General features: G+C 59.7%; 11 protein-coding genes across 11 annotated transcripts; 5 read left to right on the top strand and 6 right to left on the bottom strand.

The window, feature by feature from the left end:
* Positions 1-83: 83 nt before the first annotated feature.
* PICMEDRAFT_18569 (hypothetical protein) lies at positions 84-1,347 on the bottom strand. The gene has a single exon (XM_019162061.1). It carries the CDS (start codon positions 1,201-1,203, stop codon positions 145-147), a length of 1,059 nt encoding a protein of 352 aa, XP_019015226.1. The 5' UTR covers positions 1,204-1,347; the 3' UTR covers positions 84-144.
* A 115-nt stretch (positions 1,348-1,462) lies between these two features.
* On the bottom strand, positions 1,463-3,121 carry PICMEDRAFT_60768 (hypothetical protein; the record flags this gene model as incomplete). The annotated part of the gene is made up of 1 exon (XM_019163458.1): positions 1,463-3,121. The coding sequence occupies one exon, from the start codon at positions 3,119-3,121 to the stop codon at positions 1,463-1,465; it is 1,659 nt and encodes a 552-aa protein (XP_019015225.1).
* Positions 3,122-3,391: 270 nt separating this feature from the next.
* Positions 3,392-4,339, top strand: PICMEDRAFT_37773 (hypothetical protein; the record flags this gene model as incomplete). The annotated part of the gene is made up of 2 exons (XM_019163104.1): positions 3,392-3,673; positions 3,728-4,339. The coding sequence occupies 2 exons, from the start codon at positions 3,392-3,394 to the stop codon at positions 4,337-4,339; spliced, it is 894 nt and encodes a 297-aa protein (XP_019015224.1).
* A 303-nt stretch (positions 4,340-4,642) lies between these two features.
* PICMEDRAFT_60766 (hypothetical protein) lies at positions 4,643-5,980 on the top strand (the record flags this gene model as incomplete). Its single annotated transcript, XM_019163457.1, has 1 exon — positions 4,643-5,980. One exon carries the CDS (start codon positions 4,643-4,645, stop codon positions 5,978-5,980), a length of 1,338 nt encoding a protein of 445 aa, XP_019015223.1.
* A 15-nt stretch (positions 5,981-5,995) lies between these two features.
* PICMEDRAFT_19577 (hypothetical protein) lies at positions 5,996-6,565 on the bottom strand (the record flags this gene model as incomplete). Its single annotated transcript, XM_019162128.1, has 1 exon — positions 5,996-6,565. A coding segment is annotated over one exon (570 nt), but the record flags the coding sequence as incomplete, so codon positions are not given.
* A 267-nt stretch (positions 6,566-6,832) lies between these two features.
* PICMEDRAFT_74945 (hypothetical protein) lies at positions 6,833-7,210 on the top strand (the record flags this gene model as incomplete). Its single annotated transcript, XM_019164924.1, has 1 exon — positions 6,833-7,210. The coding sequence occupies one exon, from the start codon at positions 6,833-6,835 to the stop codon at positions 7,208-7,210; it is 378 nt and encodes a 125-aa protein (XP_019015221.1).
* Positions 7,211-7,403: 193 nt separating this feature from the next.
* Positions 7,404-9,886, bottom strand: PICMEDRAFT_20556 (hypothetical protein; the record flags this gene model as incomplete). Its single annotated transcript, XM_019162161.1, has 3 exons — positions 7,404-8,346; positions 8,612-9,776; positions 9,835-9,886. Coding segments are annotated over 3 exons (2,160 nt in total), but the record flags the coding sequence as incomplete, so codon positions are not given.
* Positions 9,887-11,714: 1,828 nt separating this feature from the next.
* Positions 11,715-13,175, bottom strand: PICMEDRAFT_22456 (hypothetical protein; the record flags this gene model as incomplete). Its single annotated transcript, XM_019162264.1, has 1 exon — positions 11,715-13,175. A coding segment is annotated over one exon (1,461 nt), but the record flags the coding sequence as incomplete, so codon positions are not given.
* A 370-nt stretch (positions 13,176-13,545) lies between these two features.
* PICMEDRAFT_37688 (hypothetical protein) lies at positions 13,546-16,728 on the top strand (the record flags this gene model as incomplete). Its single annotated transcript, XM_019163098.1, has 1 exon — positions 13,546-16,728. One exon carries the CDS (start codon positions 13,546-13,548, stop codon positions 16,726-16,728), a length of 3,183 nt encoding a protein of 1,060 aa, XP_019015218.1.
* Positions 16,729-16,840: 112 nt separating this feature from the next.
* On the top strand, positions 16,841-17,233 carry PICMEDRAFT_37638 (hypothetical protein; the record flags this gene model as incomplete). Its single annotated transcript, XM_019163097.1, has 2 exons — positions 16,841-16,990; positions 17,039-17,233. 2 exons carry the CDS (start codon positions 16,841-16,843, stop codon positions 17,231-17,233), a joined length of 345 nt encoding a protein of 114 aa, XP_019015217.1.
* A 74-nt stretch (positions 17,234-17,307) lies between these two features.
* On the bottom strand, positions 17,308-18,426 carry PICMEDRAFT_19879 (hypothetical protein; the record flags this gene model as incomplete). Its single annotated transcript, XM_019162144.1, has 1 exon — positions 17,308-18,426. A coding segment is annotated over one exon (1,119 nt), but the record flags the coding sequence as incomplete, so codon positions are not given.
* Positions 18,427-18,863: the final 437 nt, after the last annotated feature.

The raw sequence follows: 18,863 nt of genomic DNA, 5'->3' as shown, positions 1-18,863 counted from the left end.
AGGTCTGGCTTGGCCCGGTTTGTTCTGCTGGTCCCGATCCGGTTTGGCTCACGGGAAAAAAGCGAAATTCATGTTGCGCTTTTACTGTGTGGTATGGTGGTATTATGGTCATGATAAGATATAGAAGGTATAGAAGGTATACGGTTACGGGTCTCTGCCTGTTCTGCGGCCGGAGGACATGCCGACGCCTGGAACGGGCAGGGTGAGGGGCGGGTCCGAGAGCACGTAGCCTGCCGACAGCGGCGCCGTCCAGTCGACGGGGACGTAGGTCTCTGTGATGGCCGTGTCGTAGACGTAAGTGCGTTCGCTGGCCATTCCTCCGGATGCTCCGGGCTGTTGCAGGCCCGTTGTCGCCGTCCGTGTGTCCTCTGTGAGCTCGGGCACGATTTCTCTTCGGCAGAGGGGGCAGGAGACGTTGCTCTGGAGCCACTCAACGATGCAGGGTCTGCCGAAGATGTGGTTGCACTGCGGGAGCCTGACGGCGAAGTGGACGTCGTCGTCGGCAGCGGCGACGGCGGCGGCTGGTGTTTGTGCTGCCGCATCAGCGGCGGGCAGCTCTGCCTCGAGGCCCAGGTCTGGCTCCGCTGCCAGGGAGTACGTGTGCTGGTACGTGGCTGTCTCGATCGCCGGAAAGGAGATCGACGGGTCGGACAGGTCGTAGCCCTTCCAGGGCCCGTCGAGGACCTCGTCTGCGGCAGACCGCTGCGGTGTGGCCGGCGTGGCCGGCGTCTCTCTGGCGTCTTCTTCTGGCGCCGCCGCAGACGCCCCCGCAGCCACGTCGCCGGCATACTCCACGTACGGCTCGTAGCAGATGGGGCAGTTCGACGCCCGGGCCTCTGCCGGGATCTCGTCGAGCCGCAGCGGCGTCAGGGCGTCCAACGCCCGCTGCGTGGCTCTGCGGTGGCTGGCGTGCGGGTCCGTCACCGCTGTGTTGAGCGACTGCACGATGTTGTTGATGATGGCGGCGATGTCCGGCCCCTGCCCGCCGCCCTGCTGCCCTCCGGCCCCCGTGCCGCCCTGGATGGCGCTGGCAATCGTGTCGCCAAGCGACGTGAACTGGATCGACCCTGCTCCCGGCGTCCTGCCTCCGTCCGTCTGCGGGGCGCCGCTGCCCCCGCTCAGCAGGTCGTTCAGCGAGAACGAGAAGACCCCGCCGGCAATGCCGTTGTTGCGCAACGTGTTGTTGATTCTCTCGCCGCTCATTGCTGTGTGCTGCCGGTCATGGCCACCTTTCTTCGTCCTTCTCGTCCTCTTTGCCTTCTTCTCCGTCTGAATAGAGGCCTTTTCACTCGTCCATGAATGGAAAGTGGCGGTGCACGGGTGCGTTTCCCAAATAGGCAATTTGGAGGTGTTGAAGATGCCAGAGTGGGGGTTGTTACTATTAGAATTACTGTTGGGGGTGATATAGATAGGTGGCAGGAGGTAGGGGGATGGTGGTGGGGCTAGCTGGATGGAGGGGCCGCTAGAGGTACTGGCTGCGAATTTGGTTGGCCATGTTGCGCTCGTTGAGAGGCAAGATGGCGATTTGGTCCGGGGACAGCTGGAGCACCTGGAAGATGAGGCTGGCCTCGTGGGCGTTGAGCTGGAGGAGCTTGGCGACGGTGTGCTGTGGAAGCGTGAGCCACTCGTGCGGTATGTTTGGGCCGACGCCGGGGAGGGCGGGGGCGGGGGCGTTAGCGGAGGAGGAGGGAGGGAGAGGAGCAGCGGGTGGTGGTGGTGCTGGGGCGTTGTGTGTGGAGGGGTTTGCAGCGGGGGCTGTGGCGGAGGAGGCTGCGGAGGAGACGCCGTTCGGTATGCTGTTTGCCTGGGAGATGACGTCGAGGTCCACGACGCCCATGAGCAGCAGGGCCTGGGCGGCGGCAACAGCGAGCTTCGGGTTCTCGTTGAGGATGGCTGCGGCGTCGGCGTAGGTGTTGGCGGACGGCTGCGGGGTGGAGAGGACAAGCTTGAGCTTGGCGAGCAACTCCACGAGGACGCCGGGGGGGATGGTCGAGAGGGTCTTGGAGACCGGGTCGGGGATCGGCGGGGAGGCCGGGGAGGAGCTGTTGGTGGATGCGGATCGCTGCTGCTGCTGCTGCTGCTGCTGCTGCTGCTGTCCTTGCAGGGCAGTCTGCATCGACGCGGTTGGCTGTGGGAGGTAGCTGGACGAGTTGAGCAAGCGGGACGCTCCGCCGAGGCCCTGGGCCATGCCGACGGGCTTGGCGCCAAAGCTGTTGCTGCTGCCGAGACCGCTGCCGTTCATGTAGTTGAGGCCGGGCATGCTGGAGCCGCCGATGCCGCCCATGGCGTTCATGTTACTCATGCCCATGTTGAGCGGGTGCATGCCGTTGATGCCCATGTTGAGGGAGTGCATGCCGTTGATGCCGCCCATGCTGCCCATGCCGTTGATGGCCATGCTGCCCGGGGCGGCGGCGGGGTTGGTGAGGGGGTTATTAGTGGCGGACGAGGGGTTATTAGAGGAGGCATGGGAGGGGTTTGTGGTATTGGAGGGGTTGCTGTTCGGGATGCTGCTGCTGTTGCTGTTGCTGTTGCTGTTGCTGTTGGAGGCGGCGTCGTTCTTGGCGTTGAACTGCGTTATCAGAGAGGCGATCTGGTGGAGGTCCATGCCGTTGGCCAACATCTGGCTCACCATGGTCCTTATGTCTGTGTTGTTGAGGACGGACTGTTTCAACGAGCGCACGTCCTCGTCCAACTCCATGTCCTGGTCCTTCGTGGAGATCACCGTGCCGTCCGCAGCGTCGTCCGGCTGGTCGAGCCCGAGCCCGACAACGCTCTCCTTCATCTCCGCCGGCAGCACCACGTTCGCCGGCAGCAGGAGCCGGTTGAGCCGCAACACAGGCTTGCTCAAGTGCACCGAGTTCCGGAGACCCTCCTTCGAGAGCTCGATCCTGAGCTTCTTGCGGCCCTCGATCTTCAACTTCGACAACGTCGTCAACGCGTTCAGCGCGTCCAGCGGCGATAGGTACTCCACGAAGCAGAAGCCCTTGTTCTTCGATGCGTTGTCCATCATGCACCGTACGTCCACAATGGGGCCCGATCCGCAGACCACCGCCTTGATCACCTCCACGTCCCAGTTGTACGGGATCGCTCCCACGTAGAGCACACACGACGAGTTCGACATCCTCTTTGCTCGTTCCTTGCTTCCTTGCTTGCTTTCTGGCCCTAAAATCCTCTCAAAACCTTCAACAATCCTCTTAAACTCCTTCTTTCCAGTGATAAAAGACGAAAAAATGGTGAAAATTTTTTTGGCTGAAAATTTTTCCCTTTTTCTTGATTTTCGCATTTCGGCGCTTTTTCCGTGGAGAAGGTGAAGTTAGCTGGGACGACCAAGAGACAGAGAGGAAGGGTTGAGCTTGTGGCGGGGCTGGAGGAGGGCAAACAGACAGCGAGGATGAACAGCAGCGAGATCCGGACAGCAGTGGGCGCCCTGGACAAGGCCCGGACGGCGCACGACACGGGGGCGCTCCGGGACATACTGGAACAGCTCGATAGCGGGCTTGTTGCGACAGAGAACCTCCTACGGGAGACGAAGGTTGGGGTGCATGTGAACAAGCTCCGGACGTACGAGGACGCGGAGGTGGCGGGGCTGGTGAAGAAGATCATCAAGAAGTGGAAGGACCAGGTGTCGGCGGACAAGAAGAAGCGGAAACCGGGGGTGAAGAAGGAGGCGGGGGTGGGGGCAGCGGGGGCGACGGGGGCAGGCGACGAGGACGGCGGGCAGGCGAAGGCGGCGGTGGAGGCGAAGACGGCGAAGACGGCAGGCGTGTCCGACGACGCCGGCGCCAGCGGCGCCGTGAAGGGTCCGCGGACCCCGCTGACGGACGGCGTCAAGATCGAGACGTACCCAGACTCGACGAGAAACAGGTCGATCTCGGCGCTCTACACGGCCGTCGCCGTGGACACGGCGGCGGCCGCCGGCCGCATTCTCGAGACGTGCACGGCCATCGAGGCGGCGATCTTTGCCCAGAACAAGGACAAGGTGAACGACGCGTACCGCAACAAGCTCCGCTCGCTCATCCTCAACATGAAGAACAAGAACAACCCGCAGCTGCGGGCCAACGTGCTCGACGGCACGATTCCGCCGGCCAAGCTCACCACGATGTCCAGCGCCGAGCTGGCGCCGGAGTCGCTCAAGAAGGAGCTTGAGCAGCTGCACCAGAAGAACCTCTTCGACGCCCAGGGTGCCGTCGAGAAGCGGGCCGTCACCGACCGTTTTGTCTGCGGCAAGTGCAAGCAGAGACAGGTCTCGTACTACCAGATGCAGACCCGGTCCGCGGACGAGCCCTTGACGACGTTCTGCACCTGCGAGAAGTGTGGCAACCGGTGGAAGTTCTGCTGACCGCTTTGCCCTTGTATAGTACCTGTGTATCGCCGACTTCTGTCCGTAAACGAACGCCACAGACCTGTCCGGGACCCTGTCCGGGTCTCCCGAAGCCGACATCTCGATGCTCCACCGCCAATTGCCCGAAACGGAAGTGTTGATCTTTCTCGGCGATGTTCTGCCGAGGACTGTTACTCACCTCGACACTATCATCTCGGAGCTTGTGTCCTACTTGCGGTGTTCCTGCGCCGCCTTCTAGGCTTTCTTCTCTTCTTGTCATCCACTGTAGTGTCGCCACCACCAAAACCACCACCGCCAACCATGAGACCGCTCTCCGCATACGAGGCCGTCATCGCCTCTCGGGCAGAACACGACATCTACTACGCTTTCTGCGTCGCCGCAGACTACACCACGCCGCTCTCAAGGGACGCCATTCTGGCCACCCTGGCCGTGCTGTGCCGCCGGTTCCCCCATTTCTCCCTGCAGGTCGATACAAGCACGGTGCCTCCACGGTGCACATGCATGCCGAAGTGGGATCTGGCAAAACAACCCGGACTCGTTGACGTCTTCTCCGGCGCCGACGACGACGTGACTCACCCGAACACGGTCGAGGCCATTCTCAAGCACTACAACGACGTCCCGGTTTTCAGGTACGCCGACAAGGACACGCCGTTGTGGAAGGTGGCCCTACTGGAGAAGACCAACACGCTCTTCTTCGTCACCGACCACGTCTACTTCGACGGCACTGCTGCAAAGAACTTCCACGTGCTCTTCGACGAAGCGCTCACGCAGACCCGCCAGCCGGGCGCGGAACGTTCTCTTCTTGTCGACACCAGCGTCTTCGACACGTATCCAGACCCGACCGTGCTCATGAACTTCGATCCTGCCGCCAAGCCTGCTCCTGCCTCCACCCCGGATGCTCCGACGCTGTTCCCTGTCCTGGACGAGAAGATCGCTGCGGCGCAGCCTCTCCCGGCACACAACTCCACCATTGTGCACCTCTCCGCCAAGGACTCGCAGGCCCTGGTCAACAGGGCCCGGGCGAACAACACGAAGCTCACGGCCCTCTTGTACGCCGTGGCAGCCAAATCGGTCGTCCCGCTGGTCGACAAGGTTGCAGTGGCTGCCTCTGGGGCCAAGCTGAAGGCCATGATTCCGATTAACACAAGACCGCTGGTCACTTCGTTGCCGCAGAATTCGGACGTGCTCCAGTTCGGACTCATGTTCGGCAAGTACTTTGCCATCGAAGACCCGGCCACGGTTGTCCAGAGCACGCTCGAGCAGCTTTCAGCAAGCTTCCAGAGCCGGTTGCAGGCCAACATCCCGCATGCTGCGGACGGCTACGAGGTGTTTGAGGCAGACGCCAGGAAGAACTTCCAGCTTGTGGACGAGTCCATGGCCTCGCTCTACGAGAGGAACCTCTCTCCAAAGACAACGTTGGCGATGTCGAACCTGGGGGTGTTGAAGAGCGCCTCGGGCCACGTCGGCAAGGTGTACTTCGACCAGCCGATGGTGGACGCCTGCTTCGGTGTCCACTTCTGCTCCAGCTCCGAGGCAGGGCTCTCCATCACTCTCAACTCGCATAGGGCGGTCCCGAAGGACGTCTATTTACAGTTTGTGAACAGCTTCACCTCCTATATAGCCTCTCTCGTTCTATAGACTTTCGTTAAGATACTTCCCCTGCTCACACATCTGCTCCAGGATGTCCTGGACCTTGCCGACGACCTCATCGTCGAGGACTTCCCGCTCGGCGCCGGAGAACTTGGAGAGCACGTAGTTGGCGACGACGCCGGGTGTGTTCTTGTCGCCGGCGTAGTTGCGCCCGATGCCGAGCTGCAGACCCGTGTACTCCTTGCCGATGCGGGAGCTGCTCTGGATGGACCGGAGGCCGTTGTGGCCCCGGTGGGACGAGTTGCGCTTGCGGATCTTCACGTCGCCGAGCTCCACGTCGAGCTCGTCGAAGAGCACCACGACCGGCGTCGGCGTCTGCGGGTCCTGTCTGCAGAACGCGTCGTAGAACGGTGCCACGCTCTTCCCGGCGAGGTTCATGTAGCCGGGAACCCTGTAGAACCACACGTCACAGCTATTTTCCGGGCCTCTGTGGTGGAGGACGTGGCTCTCGAAGCGCCCGACCCGTTCCTGCTGGCACCGGTACCGGGACACGAGTTTCTCGAGCACGTAGTGGCCCACAGAGTGCCGGGTCCCGTCGTATTCCTTCGGGTTGCCTAGCGAGAGAACCAGTAGTCTCTGCGGCGGTGTCCTAAGCGGCGGCATGCTTTGCACAACGGCCCGGAGTCGAATGTTTCACGCAACAAGGTCTGGCATCCGAACCCGAAGACCCGAACAACATGAGGCCGGAAAAAATCAACTTTTCAGGCTGCCGCTTCCTCGGCTGCCGCCTCTGTGCCGCTTATCTTTTGCTGACACTGGCCTTGTGGACGAGTGGACGACGGAGGCGAAAGAAGGGGGCCTGTCTGTGGGGAGGGGGCAGATAGCTGTTGGCGAACAAAGATGGTGAACCCGCTAGCACAGATCAAGCTGTTTGCAGACGAGCTCGGAAAGGACGCCGGCGCCGGCGACCCGGCCCGGCTCAACGTCGTGGAGGCCCTTCTTGTGAAGTTCCTGTTTGCGTTTGTGCTCGTGTTCTGCGTGTACGTGTATCTGGACAAGACGAGTGTGCTCAACGGCAACACGCCGGAGGAGAACCAGCGGCTGCACAAGATGGACTACAAGAAGCAGCTGCAGGAGGCGGCGGAGAAGGAGCGGGCAGAGGACCGGGAGAAGGAGGAGCGGAAGAAGGAGGAGCGGAAGAAGGAAGAGGACAAGGCCGGGGGCAAGAGCAGCGGTGTTGGGGCCAAGAGCAGCGGAGCCAAGTCGAGAAAGACATAAGTAAGCTAGGATAGGATATTCTTCGATAGAGTACACAGAGCAATAAAAATAATGTGAGAATAACAGCGCCGGACAATGGCGGCGGAGGAAGAGAGTAAATAAAGTAAAACTAAAAGTAAAGGTGGGTGGAAAAAGGAAGAAAATAAGTGTTACATTCGGTGCATCAAGCAACGACTTGGTGGTCGGCGGTGACTTGGTCGTCGTCGTGGTGGGCCCACTCGTGCTCGGCGTCGTCGGCCTCGACAACCTCGGCGTCGCCCTCGACAATGCCCTCCGGCACGGTGTAGACGTCCTCGATGCCCTGGTGGATCGACAACAAAGGCTCCTTCAAGTAGGAGTTGTCCAAGGTCCATGCGCTCAAGGCGTTTTCGCAGTCGATGATGATCTGCTTGGATGCCTCGTAGCCGTCGTAGGCCGGTCTGGTCTCGCCGGGGGTGACGGGGGAGTCGTCCAACAACTCCAAGAGGGCCTTGCCGTAGCCGGCAATGAGGGCCATCTTCTCGCTCAACTCCCTCAAGGAGTCGAACTGGTAGTTGAAGGCGGCCTTCAACTTCTCTCTCGTGATGTTGGACAACTGGGCCTCGGCCACCAAGGACTCGGCCTCGGCTCTCACCAACTCCTGCTCGAGAACAGCAATCTTAGGCGACTGCGGGTCCTTGTACTTGAGGTGCGCAATCTCGTCCGTGATCTTGATCTTGCGGTCTCTGGAGGGTTGCACCGAGCCCTCGATGTTTCTCACCGACTTGAGCGTGATTCTGTACAAGTCGTACTTGTCGATGAACTGGTCCTCCAACTCCCCGATCTCGTACAGCAACACCCCGATCTTGTCCGTCACGTCCGACACGTCGTCGTCGTTGTCTGCGCCCCAGATCGACAACTGCTTCGCCACCATCTTTCTCTCGTTCGACACGCCCTCGAGCGAACGCTCCAGCGACTTCTCGATCTTGATCAACTGCGACAACTTTCTCGACATCTCCGGCCCAAACGACCCTGCTGCCTGCTTTCTGAACGAGTCTGCGATCGACGTCGACCCGAAGAACTTGCCCTTGGTTGACGAAGGCGGTGGTGGCGGAGTGGCCAATTGGGCCGCCGTAGGCGCCCGTGCCGATCTCATTGAGTATGTCCTGTGCATGCTGCTTGTATACTGGTATGCTACAAAGGTCAATGGCCTATGGCAAGAGAGAAGAAGAGCACACCAGGAACAGTAACAGGAGCAGGAACAAGAACAGCTGAGCTTTTCTTTTCTCTCTCTGCCCCCCCCCCCCCTCTCTCCTTCCGCCTCCCCCTTTCCTTCTCTGCCGCCCGGCCCTTTCTTCTATTTACAGCCACGGCCCAATGCGGAAACCAACAATCGCCCAAATAGGCAATCGCCCCATTGGGCAATCGCCTTGCCCCGTTTACCCGGCCTCGGCCGCTCTTTTCAGCGGCCGGCTGACGTCAGCAGCAGCCTTCTTGTGGTCCTGCGCCACACGCTCGTACACCTCTTGCAACTTGCTGCGCACCAGCGACGCGTCGCCGAGCGCAGCGAGGCCCTCGCGGTTGGCCAAATAGACGCGTCGCTTCACGAGCCGCCGCACGGCCGGCTCGCCTGCGTCCAGCCCGGCTATCCACGCGCCCTCCTTATGGGCCAGCAGCCACAGTAGCCCCATCTCGAAAACACGGTCTGCCTGGCGCGGGGTGAGCTTGAGCTGTTCGCGGAAGCGTCTGTGGGACGTGGAGTCGAGCGGGATGCGGTGGATGTTGCGGAAGGCGTTGAGTGCAAGCGCCGTCTCGAGGTCGCAGCGGTCCCGTAACTGGTCAAACTGTTCTGTCGGGTCCTCGACGGTGATCTGCACACAGCGGGGGTCGCGTGTCCACACGCCGTGTGGGCCAGCCAGCGTGCGGTAGAGCTCGCGGCCGTGGCCCGCGGCCTGGAAGGGCGGCAACACCACGACCTGGGAGAGGCGGGCGCGGAACGACGCGTCGGGAAACGGAGGCGCGGAGTCGTGGGCTGGCGCGGTGGAAAAACGCCAGTACTGGTAGCAGGTGCAGAAGCCAACAAAGACGGGCTTGGGCGCGCGCTTGTAGACGGCGTAGAAGGACCAGGCGGGGTCGGCAAGGTCGATGTAGGAGGCGGCCTCGATGTAGAGCAGGGCCAAGACCTGGACACGGCGCAGAAGCTTCTTGCCCAGGGCGTCGGCGGCGGAGGGCGGGTCGCCGCCCACACGGAAGCCGTAGACGTCGCAGGTGTCGCCTGCCCGGGTGCGGTAGGTGCGGACGAGGGCTTGTTGCGGAAGCGCAAAGGCGTCGGCGGCGACGGCGTCGCGCCAGGCGGGCTCGGAGCCGCTGACGTAATCGCCGGGGGGGAGGACGGCGCGGAGGGGCGCGGCGGCGTCTGCTGACGTAATCGCCGGGCCCGACGCGTCGGCCAGCCGGGCGGCGTACGTGCACGTCAACAACGGCTTCATCGACAGGCAGTCGAAGGCCAGGTCCAGCCGGAGGCCCTGGTAGCCGAAGATCTGCTCTGCGTCGCCGTAGAGCGGGTAGGTGTAGGCCGGCGGGAACGTGGCGGCCTGCGACGGCTCTGCTGCTGCGCAGTTAGTATGGGTTGGAAGCAAAAGAGTATAAGAGGGCGGGCTACATACCTAGCGAGACGTGGAGCGCCTCGTTTGCGGAGCACGTCCACTTGTCGGGGTCCAGCACGTCGCTTGTGGTGGTGGTCATGATGTCTAGCAATGTGTGTGTGTGTGTGTGTGTGTGTGTGTGCTGCTGCTGCTGCTGCTGCTGCTCTTGGTCCGGCGCACACCTCACTTCACTGCCACCAAGATGTCTCCGCGGGCGCCCCGCTGCGACACGTCCAGCCGGCCCCACGTCGCCAGCTGCAACACGTACATGAACCGCGCACACGCCTCCCGCCGGCCGCAGCGCGCCGGCGGCGCGAGCGTGCCAAACGCCACGGGCGCGCCGCCGCCCGCCCCCGCCGCCTCGTCCCAGAACTGCTCCACGGACGCCAGACACGGCGCCTCGTCCGTGTCGTCCGGCCCCGCCGCCGTCCCCGGGAACGAGATGTCCAGCTGCGCCACGTCCATGTCGTTGTCGTACGCCGCCGCCGCCGCCGCCGCCGCAGCACCCGCCCCGTCGAAATCGAAGTGGAACGAGCTGCTGTGTCGCTCCGCCCGCCGCGCCTCCTCCACCGACGACACCGACGACGACCGCGACCGCCCGCCCCGCCGGCCCACCTCGATCTCCAGCGCCTCAAACGCCCCCGCCTCCTCCCCCGCGCCCCCTGGGCCCGCCGGGCCCCCGCCGGGCCCCACCGCCACAAACGCCGCCCGCATCCGCACCCCGGCCCCCGCCAGACCCTCCACGGCCGCCCCGCGCCGGGCCTCCTCCAGGCCGCCCAGTACCGCCCGCCGCCGCCGGCACTCTGCCCCGACGTACCCGTCGCGAATCGTCCGGATGCACGCCACGCTGAGACAAACCTCGGCGTCCACCACAAGCCGCTTGTTTGCGCCGCCGGCGGCGCGCGCCCGGCGTTTCCGAGGGGCCGTCGGCGCCGCCGGCGCCGGGTCAGCAGGCTCGGCAGGCTCAGCAGGAATCTGCAAAACCGCGTCCAACTCGGGCAAAACGCCGAAGCCGTCGTCGAGCCCCTGCATCAAGCTGCGGCGGATGTCGGCCTCGGGTGGCTCGTCAGCAGACCCGGACTGGTTCACAACGTCGCCATTGGCATCAAAACCAAACTCAAGGGCGTCCCAGGGCTCGGGCTGGGTGGCAAGCAGTTGTTGGTCTTGTTGTTGGGCTTGTAGAAGGGCTTGTGCTTGTGCTTGTGCTTGTGCTTGTGCTTGTGCTTCTTCCTCAGCTTCCTCCTGCACGTCGTAGGCATCCCGCCAGTCGTTGCCGGCGGCGCCGGCAACACCGGCGTCGTAGTCCGGAACCAGGCCCTGCGAGATGTCGAAGTTCGGGTCGTCGCGCAACAGCTGGATCCTGCTCCCACGAGCCTCCGCCTCTTGCACAAGCCGGCCCCCAGCACCAGTGCCCATCACGCGGTTGAGGCGCTGGATCAACAGCCGGCAGCTGTTGACGTCCTTCCAGTTCTGCAGACACTTGCCCTTGTAGGCCAACACGGTGCCAAACATCAAGTTCGACGTGCGCCGCAACGACACGCGGTTACTTATATCGATTATACAGCTACACGTCTTGACGATGTCGAGCTTCTCCACAGACCGCTTGCGCACGCTGCGGCCACCGCCGCCGTAGCCCTTGCCCTGGACCCGGCTGCGTGCCGCAGCGTCTCCGCCGCTGAGCGTCGCCAATAACCACACCGTGGTCAACAAGTTGTCGTCGCCAATGGTCAAAGACATGTCGTCGTGTGTGTGTGTCGTGTGCTGTGCTGTGCTGTGCTGTGCTGTGCTGTGCTGTGCTGTGCTGTGCTGTGCTGTGCTGTGCTGTGAAGAGGCCTTTCCGCCTCCCTGGTGTCTGCTGCTGAAGAAACAACATCCATCAAGCGGCTCATCAACTACTTCAGCACAACTGCTACCATCCCGAAAAACGCACCCGCCACACCCACAGCCACCAGCATGCGCCACACGGCCTTCTCCGTCTGGGACAAGTCGTCCCGAAACACACGCAGGTAGTAGAGCCCAGGCAAGGTGATGCACACGGTGAAGCAGATGAGACTGCCCAAGAGAGACATGACCTTGCCGAAGTTGGTGAGAAGAAGGGAGCAGAGAAGAAAGAAGGCGCTGAGAAGGCCCCGGTTGGCTGCCCGCTGCAGGCCGGTTGCGCCGAAGCGGCGGTCGAGAATGGTCAAGATGGGTCTGCTGATGAGCGGGAGCTTCGACACGGGGAGAATGCCCATGAGCACAACGATGGCGGTGGACACCCACGGCGGGTAGCCGGTTGTCCGGAGAATGTTCTTGGTGATCTCGTCGTCGACGGAGGCGCCGAACATGAGGAAGCCTAGCACGCCGGTGGCTAGGTCCACGGCGTAGGAGAAGGAGAAGGAGTACTTCATGCTCTGGTCGTAGGTCTGTGGGTAGAGCTGGTCCCTGTAGATCTCCGGGAACGTTGCGTGGCCGCCCCACGGCGCCAAGTAGAGCCCCAGGGCGAAAAAGAAGTCGATGAACGACTTCGGGTACATGTTGGTCTGCATCGGGTTCAAGAGCGAGCCCGGACGCTCTGCTTTGAGACAGCCCGAGACGCCAATAAGCATGCACGTCGCTGTCGTGCACATGATCCCCGTGAGCGACAAGAACGAGAGTAGGCGCAAGGGCAGGAAGTTCAGAAACATCATTGCCGCCGTGATGAACACCTTGAGCGACAGCTTGGAGAAGACGTCCGGCGAAAGCGCATTGAACGAGTCCGCAAAGAGCAAGATCATCGACAACCCGGCCCCAATCAAGTCCAGCGTGAACGTAAGCAGAATCACAAACCCGATGTTCTCGCCAAAGCAGAAGATGCCAATGTCCTGGTACGTCTTCAACTGCGGGTGTCGGCTGAGAATCCGGCCCAACAGCACCGCCGTCTGTCTTGTCGCCAGGGCGGCAAACGTCATGCACAGGATGCCCAGTGCCCACCCGGACAGGTGCAAGGCCAGCGGGATCGACAAGATCCCGAGTCCAATCAACACGTTGATTGAGTTGAAGATCGTCTGCAATCGCGTCGACTTCATCGACACCACCCGGATGATCGACTCGGAATCGTTCGACTTGATCACCCGTATGTTCGCCGTGGACTCCATGTCCTCGATGGTCCCGTATGACGGTCTCCCCTGGCTCCGCCACACGTCCTCGTCCACAAGCACCGTCTCAAGATCATTTTGCGTGTCTTCACCAGTAAGCAACGGAGAAGAGAGCCCGTTTTCAAAAGGTTCCCTGTCCTTCCCGGACTCAAGCGACGTCGATAGGTAGTCCACAGACCGCTGCACAGATGATGCAAAGTTTTTGATCGAGCTGGCACCCCCGGCATCCAGCAGAGAGCTCCTCCTAGGCCCATGTTCCTGCTGGGCCGGGATCTCTCGAGCCACAGAGGGGATGTACGGATGCACTTCGTGTTCGAATTCAGACATCTCCTGTGTCCTCACCCTCTGGTGTTTTCTTTTATTCCTTTAGAGAATGTAGGTCCCAGCCAATGCACCCTTTCCGAAGAAACTAGACCGGACGTTTGTCAAACAGATAAAGACGATAGAAAATCGCAAGCCTGACAACCATCGAAAAATGCAAATCCTCGAGGAAAAACGAAAAATGCTCTCGAGACATGGAAATCGGCTAGAGAGAGGGTGAAATAGGCCTATTGCATCGAGGTGGGAAGAATAAGCCGATTCATCGTTTGATCACTCTCTGTATTATTGCTACCGCATGTTGAGGCTAGCTAGAAACATACATAGGGCACAGCCAAGACTGCTGCCGCTGGCGTTGCAGAAGAACGTGCCCAGGGCAGGATTCAGCGTGTCACTCAACAGAAACAATGAGAGTGCAGCCACGGACAAGGAGACAGGCTTGCACAAGTACGCCGATACGGTGATTCTACCGAAAACAGAATTCGGAAGCAGGTCTGACCAAAAGCTTATTGAGACGGTTTTGAAGCCGCAGACCATGCAAAAATTGTACGAGTGGAACATATCTAGACCCTTGAAGGACAACCGGATCGAAAACCTCTTTATCTTCCACGACGGACCTCCGTACGCCAATGGTAACTTGCACATCGGACATGCTCTTAACAAGGTCCTCAAGGACATCATCAACAGGTATGAGCTCATGCTGGGGAAAAAAGTGCACTATGTTCCAGGATGGGACTGCCACGGGTTGCCGATCGAGTTGAAAACATTGGAGAAGCTGGGGAAGGAGCGTAAAGAAGTGGAGAAGAAACTGAAGAAAGATTTGAAAAAAGCTTCAAGTAATGAAGAGAAGGATCAGATAAGGGCAAGATTGCACAGCTTGAAGCACACAAGACTGTCTCCTACCGATATTGTGAGACTGTCCTCGGAGCATGCCATGAACACGCAGAAAAGCCAATCCAAAGAATTTCAAGAAATAGGCATCATGGGTGATTTTGAGCATCCGTACATGACATTGAAGAAAAGATTTGTTACTGACCAACTACGTGTGTTCAAAAAGTTCTTCGATAATGGCTTGGTCCGCAGACAAGAAAAACCAGTTTATTGGGGTTGTGAAAATGCAACGGCATTGGCAGAAGGTGAGCTCGAGTACAATCAACAGCACCAATCCAAGGCAGCCTACGTGAAATTCCCCATTGTGGAAGTGAGTGAAGCTTTGCAGAAAAGCTTGGGCTCCGAAATAATTGAGGCCGGCATTTCTGCTCTAATTTGGACTTCGACCCCTTGGACATTAGCATCCAACTTGGCAATTTCAATAAACGAAGGTTTTGAGTACACAGTTATTCACAATGAGAAATTCGGCAATTTGGTGGTATCTACAGAATTGATTCCAAGTTTGGAGGAAATCTTCGAATTCAGCAAATCCGAAGTTGTATTCAAGGGATCCGAACTGTTAGGATGCAAGTACGAGTCTCCTATTTTGAATAATGGCCACAAGTATCCGTTTTTGCATGGATCTCATGTCACCAGTACCGCAGGTACTGGGCTTGTCCATACTGCTCCAGGACACGGTCAGGACGATTATTTGGTGTGTTTGCAAAACGGAATCAAGCCGTATTCTCCAGTGGATAAGTACGGGAAATACACTGATGCTCTTGGGGAGAATTTGGCCGAACTCGTTGGCTTCAGAGTTCTTGGAGAAGGTAACGCCAAGATGATTGAAAGGATCAAAGAGTTGGGTATTTTAATCCATTTAAACGAAAATTACATACACTCATATCCTTACGACTGGAGATCAAAGAAACCGATCATCATACGTGCGACCCCGCAATGGTTCATAGATGTTAGTAAAATTAAAGATGTCACTATTGAAGCGTTGAAAAAGAAGGTGAACTTCCATCCGGAGCGTGGAGTCAACAGATTGACTTCATTCATCAAAACTAGAAACGAATGGTGTATTTCCAGACAGCGCAGTTGGGGGGTTCCTATCCCCGTGCTCTATCATCGGGAGACTGGCGAAGTGTTGCTTGATGATGCAGTAATTGGGAGGATCATCGAAGTAATTGAGCTGGAGGGGATCGAAGGCTGGTTTGAGCAGGTGGAGAAGTCGCAGCAAGGTGCCGATATAGGTAAATGGTTACCAGACGAATACCAACACCTGGCGAAGGACTACGTTCTAGGCACAGACACAATGGATGTCTGGTTCGACAGCGGCAGCAGTTGGAAGACGATCGAACACTATTTGGAGGACGAGGGGCTGCTGGAGCAGGCGAAAGCAAGAGGGTATCTTTCCGACGTGTACCTCGAAGGGTCTGACCAACACCGGGGATGGTTCCAGAGCAGTGTGTTGGCGAAGGTGGGCAGTGAGATCAATGGCAATGGCGACGTCGTCATGCCGTACAAAAACATCATCACCCACGGGTTCACGCTCGACGAGAAGGGAGAGAAGATGTCCAAGAGTTTGGGGAACACAATGTCCCCGGGGGACATTCTCCAAGGGAACAAGCAGTTGGGTGTTCCGAAGATCGGCATCGACGGGTTGCGGCTCTGGGTGGCGCAGAGCGACTACACCAACGACATCAACGTGGGGCCCACGATTCTCAAGCACGTGGGCGACAACTTGAAGAAGCTGCGGTTCACGTTCAAGTTCCTCCTCGGGAACCTCAACGGCTTCGACACAGCCAAGTCCAGCCTACGCTACGAGGACATGAACCGGTTGGACCAGTACGTGCTAAGCAGGCTCGCCAGGTTGAACGCCGAATGTCTCCACGAGTACGAGGCACACAACTTCTTCAAGATCGTCAAGCTCGTCAACCACTTCATCAACGTCGACCTCTCCTCGATCTACTTCGACGTCCGCAAGGACGCCCTCTACACGGACAGAGCCGACTCGCCGAAGCGGGTCTCCACGCTGGTGGCCTTCAACGAGGTTCTGCATACCCTGGTGTCCATCCTCGCTCCAATCGTCCCGATCATCACCCAGGAGGTGTGGAACAGCCTGCCCGACGGCATCAAGGGTGCCCTCGATTCCCCGTTCCACCGTGGCTGGTACAACAGCGCCTACGTCCGCGTCAACGAGGACGTCGAAAACGACTTTGCACACCTTCTCGACCTCAAGGATGCCGTCAACGGCATGATTGGCCAGCTCAGAGCAGCCAAACACATCCGCAGTCCTCTCGAGTGTCGTGTGGTTCTTCAACCGGCCGTCCCAACACCTGGCGACGACTCCATCGCCGTTGACGCCGTGCTTCCACGCTACTCCGACCCCGAGCTCGAAGACCTCTTTGTCGTATCCAGCGTCGTCCGCAACGAGCCCAACCCCGTCGCCGACAGCCGCTTCCATGTCCAAGAGTCTGTTCGGGGGGTGCATCTTCATGTCGTCGAGGCCCCCGGAGGGAAGTGTCCTCGGTGCTGGAAACACGCCCCAGTAAGCGCGGGGCTCTGCCTGCGGTGCGCGGACGCCGTGGGGGTGTCGAAGAGGTGAAGATGAAGATGGAAGAGACGATGAAGAAGAGAAACCTGTAGATAAAATGTATATAGAAGGGTCTGCGAACAGCCCGGTAGCAAGACACATAGCACATAGCACAGCAGGAAAAATGTCATTCCAGGCACAGTACGACGAGTACCAGCAGACGTTGCAGTCGTTGCAGGACCACGTTGTCTCGTTGGAGAGCCAGCTCTACGAGCACGAGATCGTCGTCGAGACGTTGAAGGGGGTGCCGGCCGAAAGACGGGCGTGGCGGCTTGTGAGCAGCGGCGACAGCGGTGTGGTGGTGACGGACAAGACGGACAAGGACGGCGGGGCGGTTGGCAGCTCGTCTGGGGCGTTGGTGGAGACGAATGCCGGAGAGGCCCAGAAGAAGCTCGAGGAGACGATCAAGGGGTTGAAGCAGCTCCGGGAGAAGCTCGAGAAGGAGGCTGCCGGGGTGAAGAAGGAGTTCGAGGAGTGGCGGGTGAAGCACAACGTGAAAGTGGTGCGGTCGAGGTGATGGGTACAGAAGTGTGTAACTGGCTATATAGATAGGTAGATAGATACAGAGGAGGGGCAGAAGGTCTAAATGTTCTTTTTGGCGGTGTCTAGGTTTCTCTTGCCTGAGAAAATGAAGAGGACGACGAAGGCGAGCCAGCCGACGACGACGACGCCGTAGCCGGCCATGTAGACGCTGGAGTTGGGGATCTCCCACGAGCGGGCGTACTCGTCGTTGGCAAGGTGTCTCACGGGGACAACGTCCTCGACCTTCACGTACGAGAGGCCCGGGCGCTTGTAGTCGACGGAGAAGGTGAACATGCCGTGCTGGTCCGGCAGCCGGAAGAGCGCCGAGTAGACGGCCTCGGTGTCGGTGTTGTGCGTGTGGTTCAGGTTCAGTCTGTAGTAGGGGTCGAGCATGATGAACTCGAGCTGCACCTTGTTGGCCACGTCCTCCTCGTCGACCGTGTATGGGACCCACGTCTTCCTGTCGGCCTCGTATCTGGAGAGGCCAATCTCGAAATACGCGGTGTCCTTGATCTTGTAGTAGTCGTCCTCGTCGACAAAGGGGAGGTCGCTCTCGCCCGAGGCGTCGACCCGCTTGTGGTGCGCAAAGGTCGCCCGGATGACGGACTTGAGCTGGAACGTCCACTGGACGACGCTGTCGACGAGCCCCTTGTTGAACGACGTGTTCTTCAGCGGAGCTGGCGAGCCGAGCCACAGCACCCGCCCGTTGTTGAGGCCCTGGAACGCAACGGCGAGGTACCCCTCGTTACCCGTGTGCCACACGGAGTCCTTGCCGGCGTCGCCGTTGGTGGTGAACGACGTTCTCGACGCCTTGAGCAGCGGCACGAGGTACTCCGAGTTGGACACCAGCGCCACCGAGGCGTCCTCGAGCGAGAGCCCGGACACGTCCTCCGACACAACGTGCTTGTTCAGGAAGCGTGGAGCCTCGATCTTCGCAAGCGGCGCCGCCGAGCCCGAGTGGAAGTCCGTGTACTTGTACCCCTTTGGCGACGGGTAGATGCCCAATTGGTTGAGGAAGATGCTGACGTCGAGCTGCGTGCCCGAGTCCTCGCTCACAACCACAACATTGCCGCCGTTGTTGGCGTACGTGAGCAACGAGGCGTGGTCGATGTTCGACGCAAGCTTCTTGGCTTTGTTGGGGAGAATCACCACGTTGGAAACCACAATGTTTTCGTTCAAGTCGTAGATCTGCGCCTCCTCGTCCGGGCCCGCCTTCTGCGACACCACCGCAAGGCCGTTCTCCTCCAGAACACCGAACAGGCTGGCGTACGTCGTCAGAGCGTCGTCGTCACCATACAACACAAGCGTGTCGGCTCTCGACGCCGTCGCAGCCGCAGCCACAACTCCGCTCCACAGCAAACCCAGCAAAACAAACACCCTGGCAGAAAGCCCTGTCATTGTCATTGCTGCTGTCATCGTTGATCTGTCTGTCTGACCCTATAGCTGTCTACCCACCCTCCTCTTCTCCTCTTCTTCCCTCTCTGCAACACGTCAACTCCAGTCTTCAACAGCTGAGCTTTTTCTCCCGCCCCCTGCGCTCGCCACGTTTCGCTTTCTCCTTTTTCCGTGCTCAGCTCTTGTTCTCCTGGTTCGCCACCGGATGCTCTTCTTGTGCGTTGCAGGTC

Source organism: Pichia membranifaciens (assembly GCF_001661235.1).
Source record: "Pichia membranifaciens NRRL Y-2026 unplaced genomic scaffold PICMEscaffold_9, whole genome shotgun sequence".
NCBI classification, from domain to species: Eukaryota; Fungi; Ascomycota; class Pichiomycetes; order Pichiales; family Pichiaceae; genus Pichia; species Pichia membranifaciens.
This window is presented reverse-complemented; position numbering and strand designations above follow the sequence as displayed.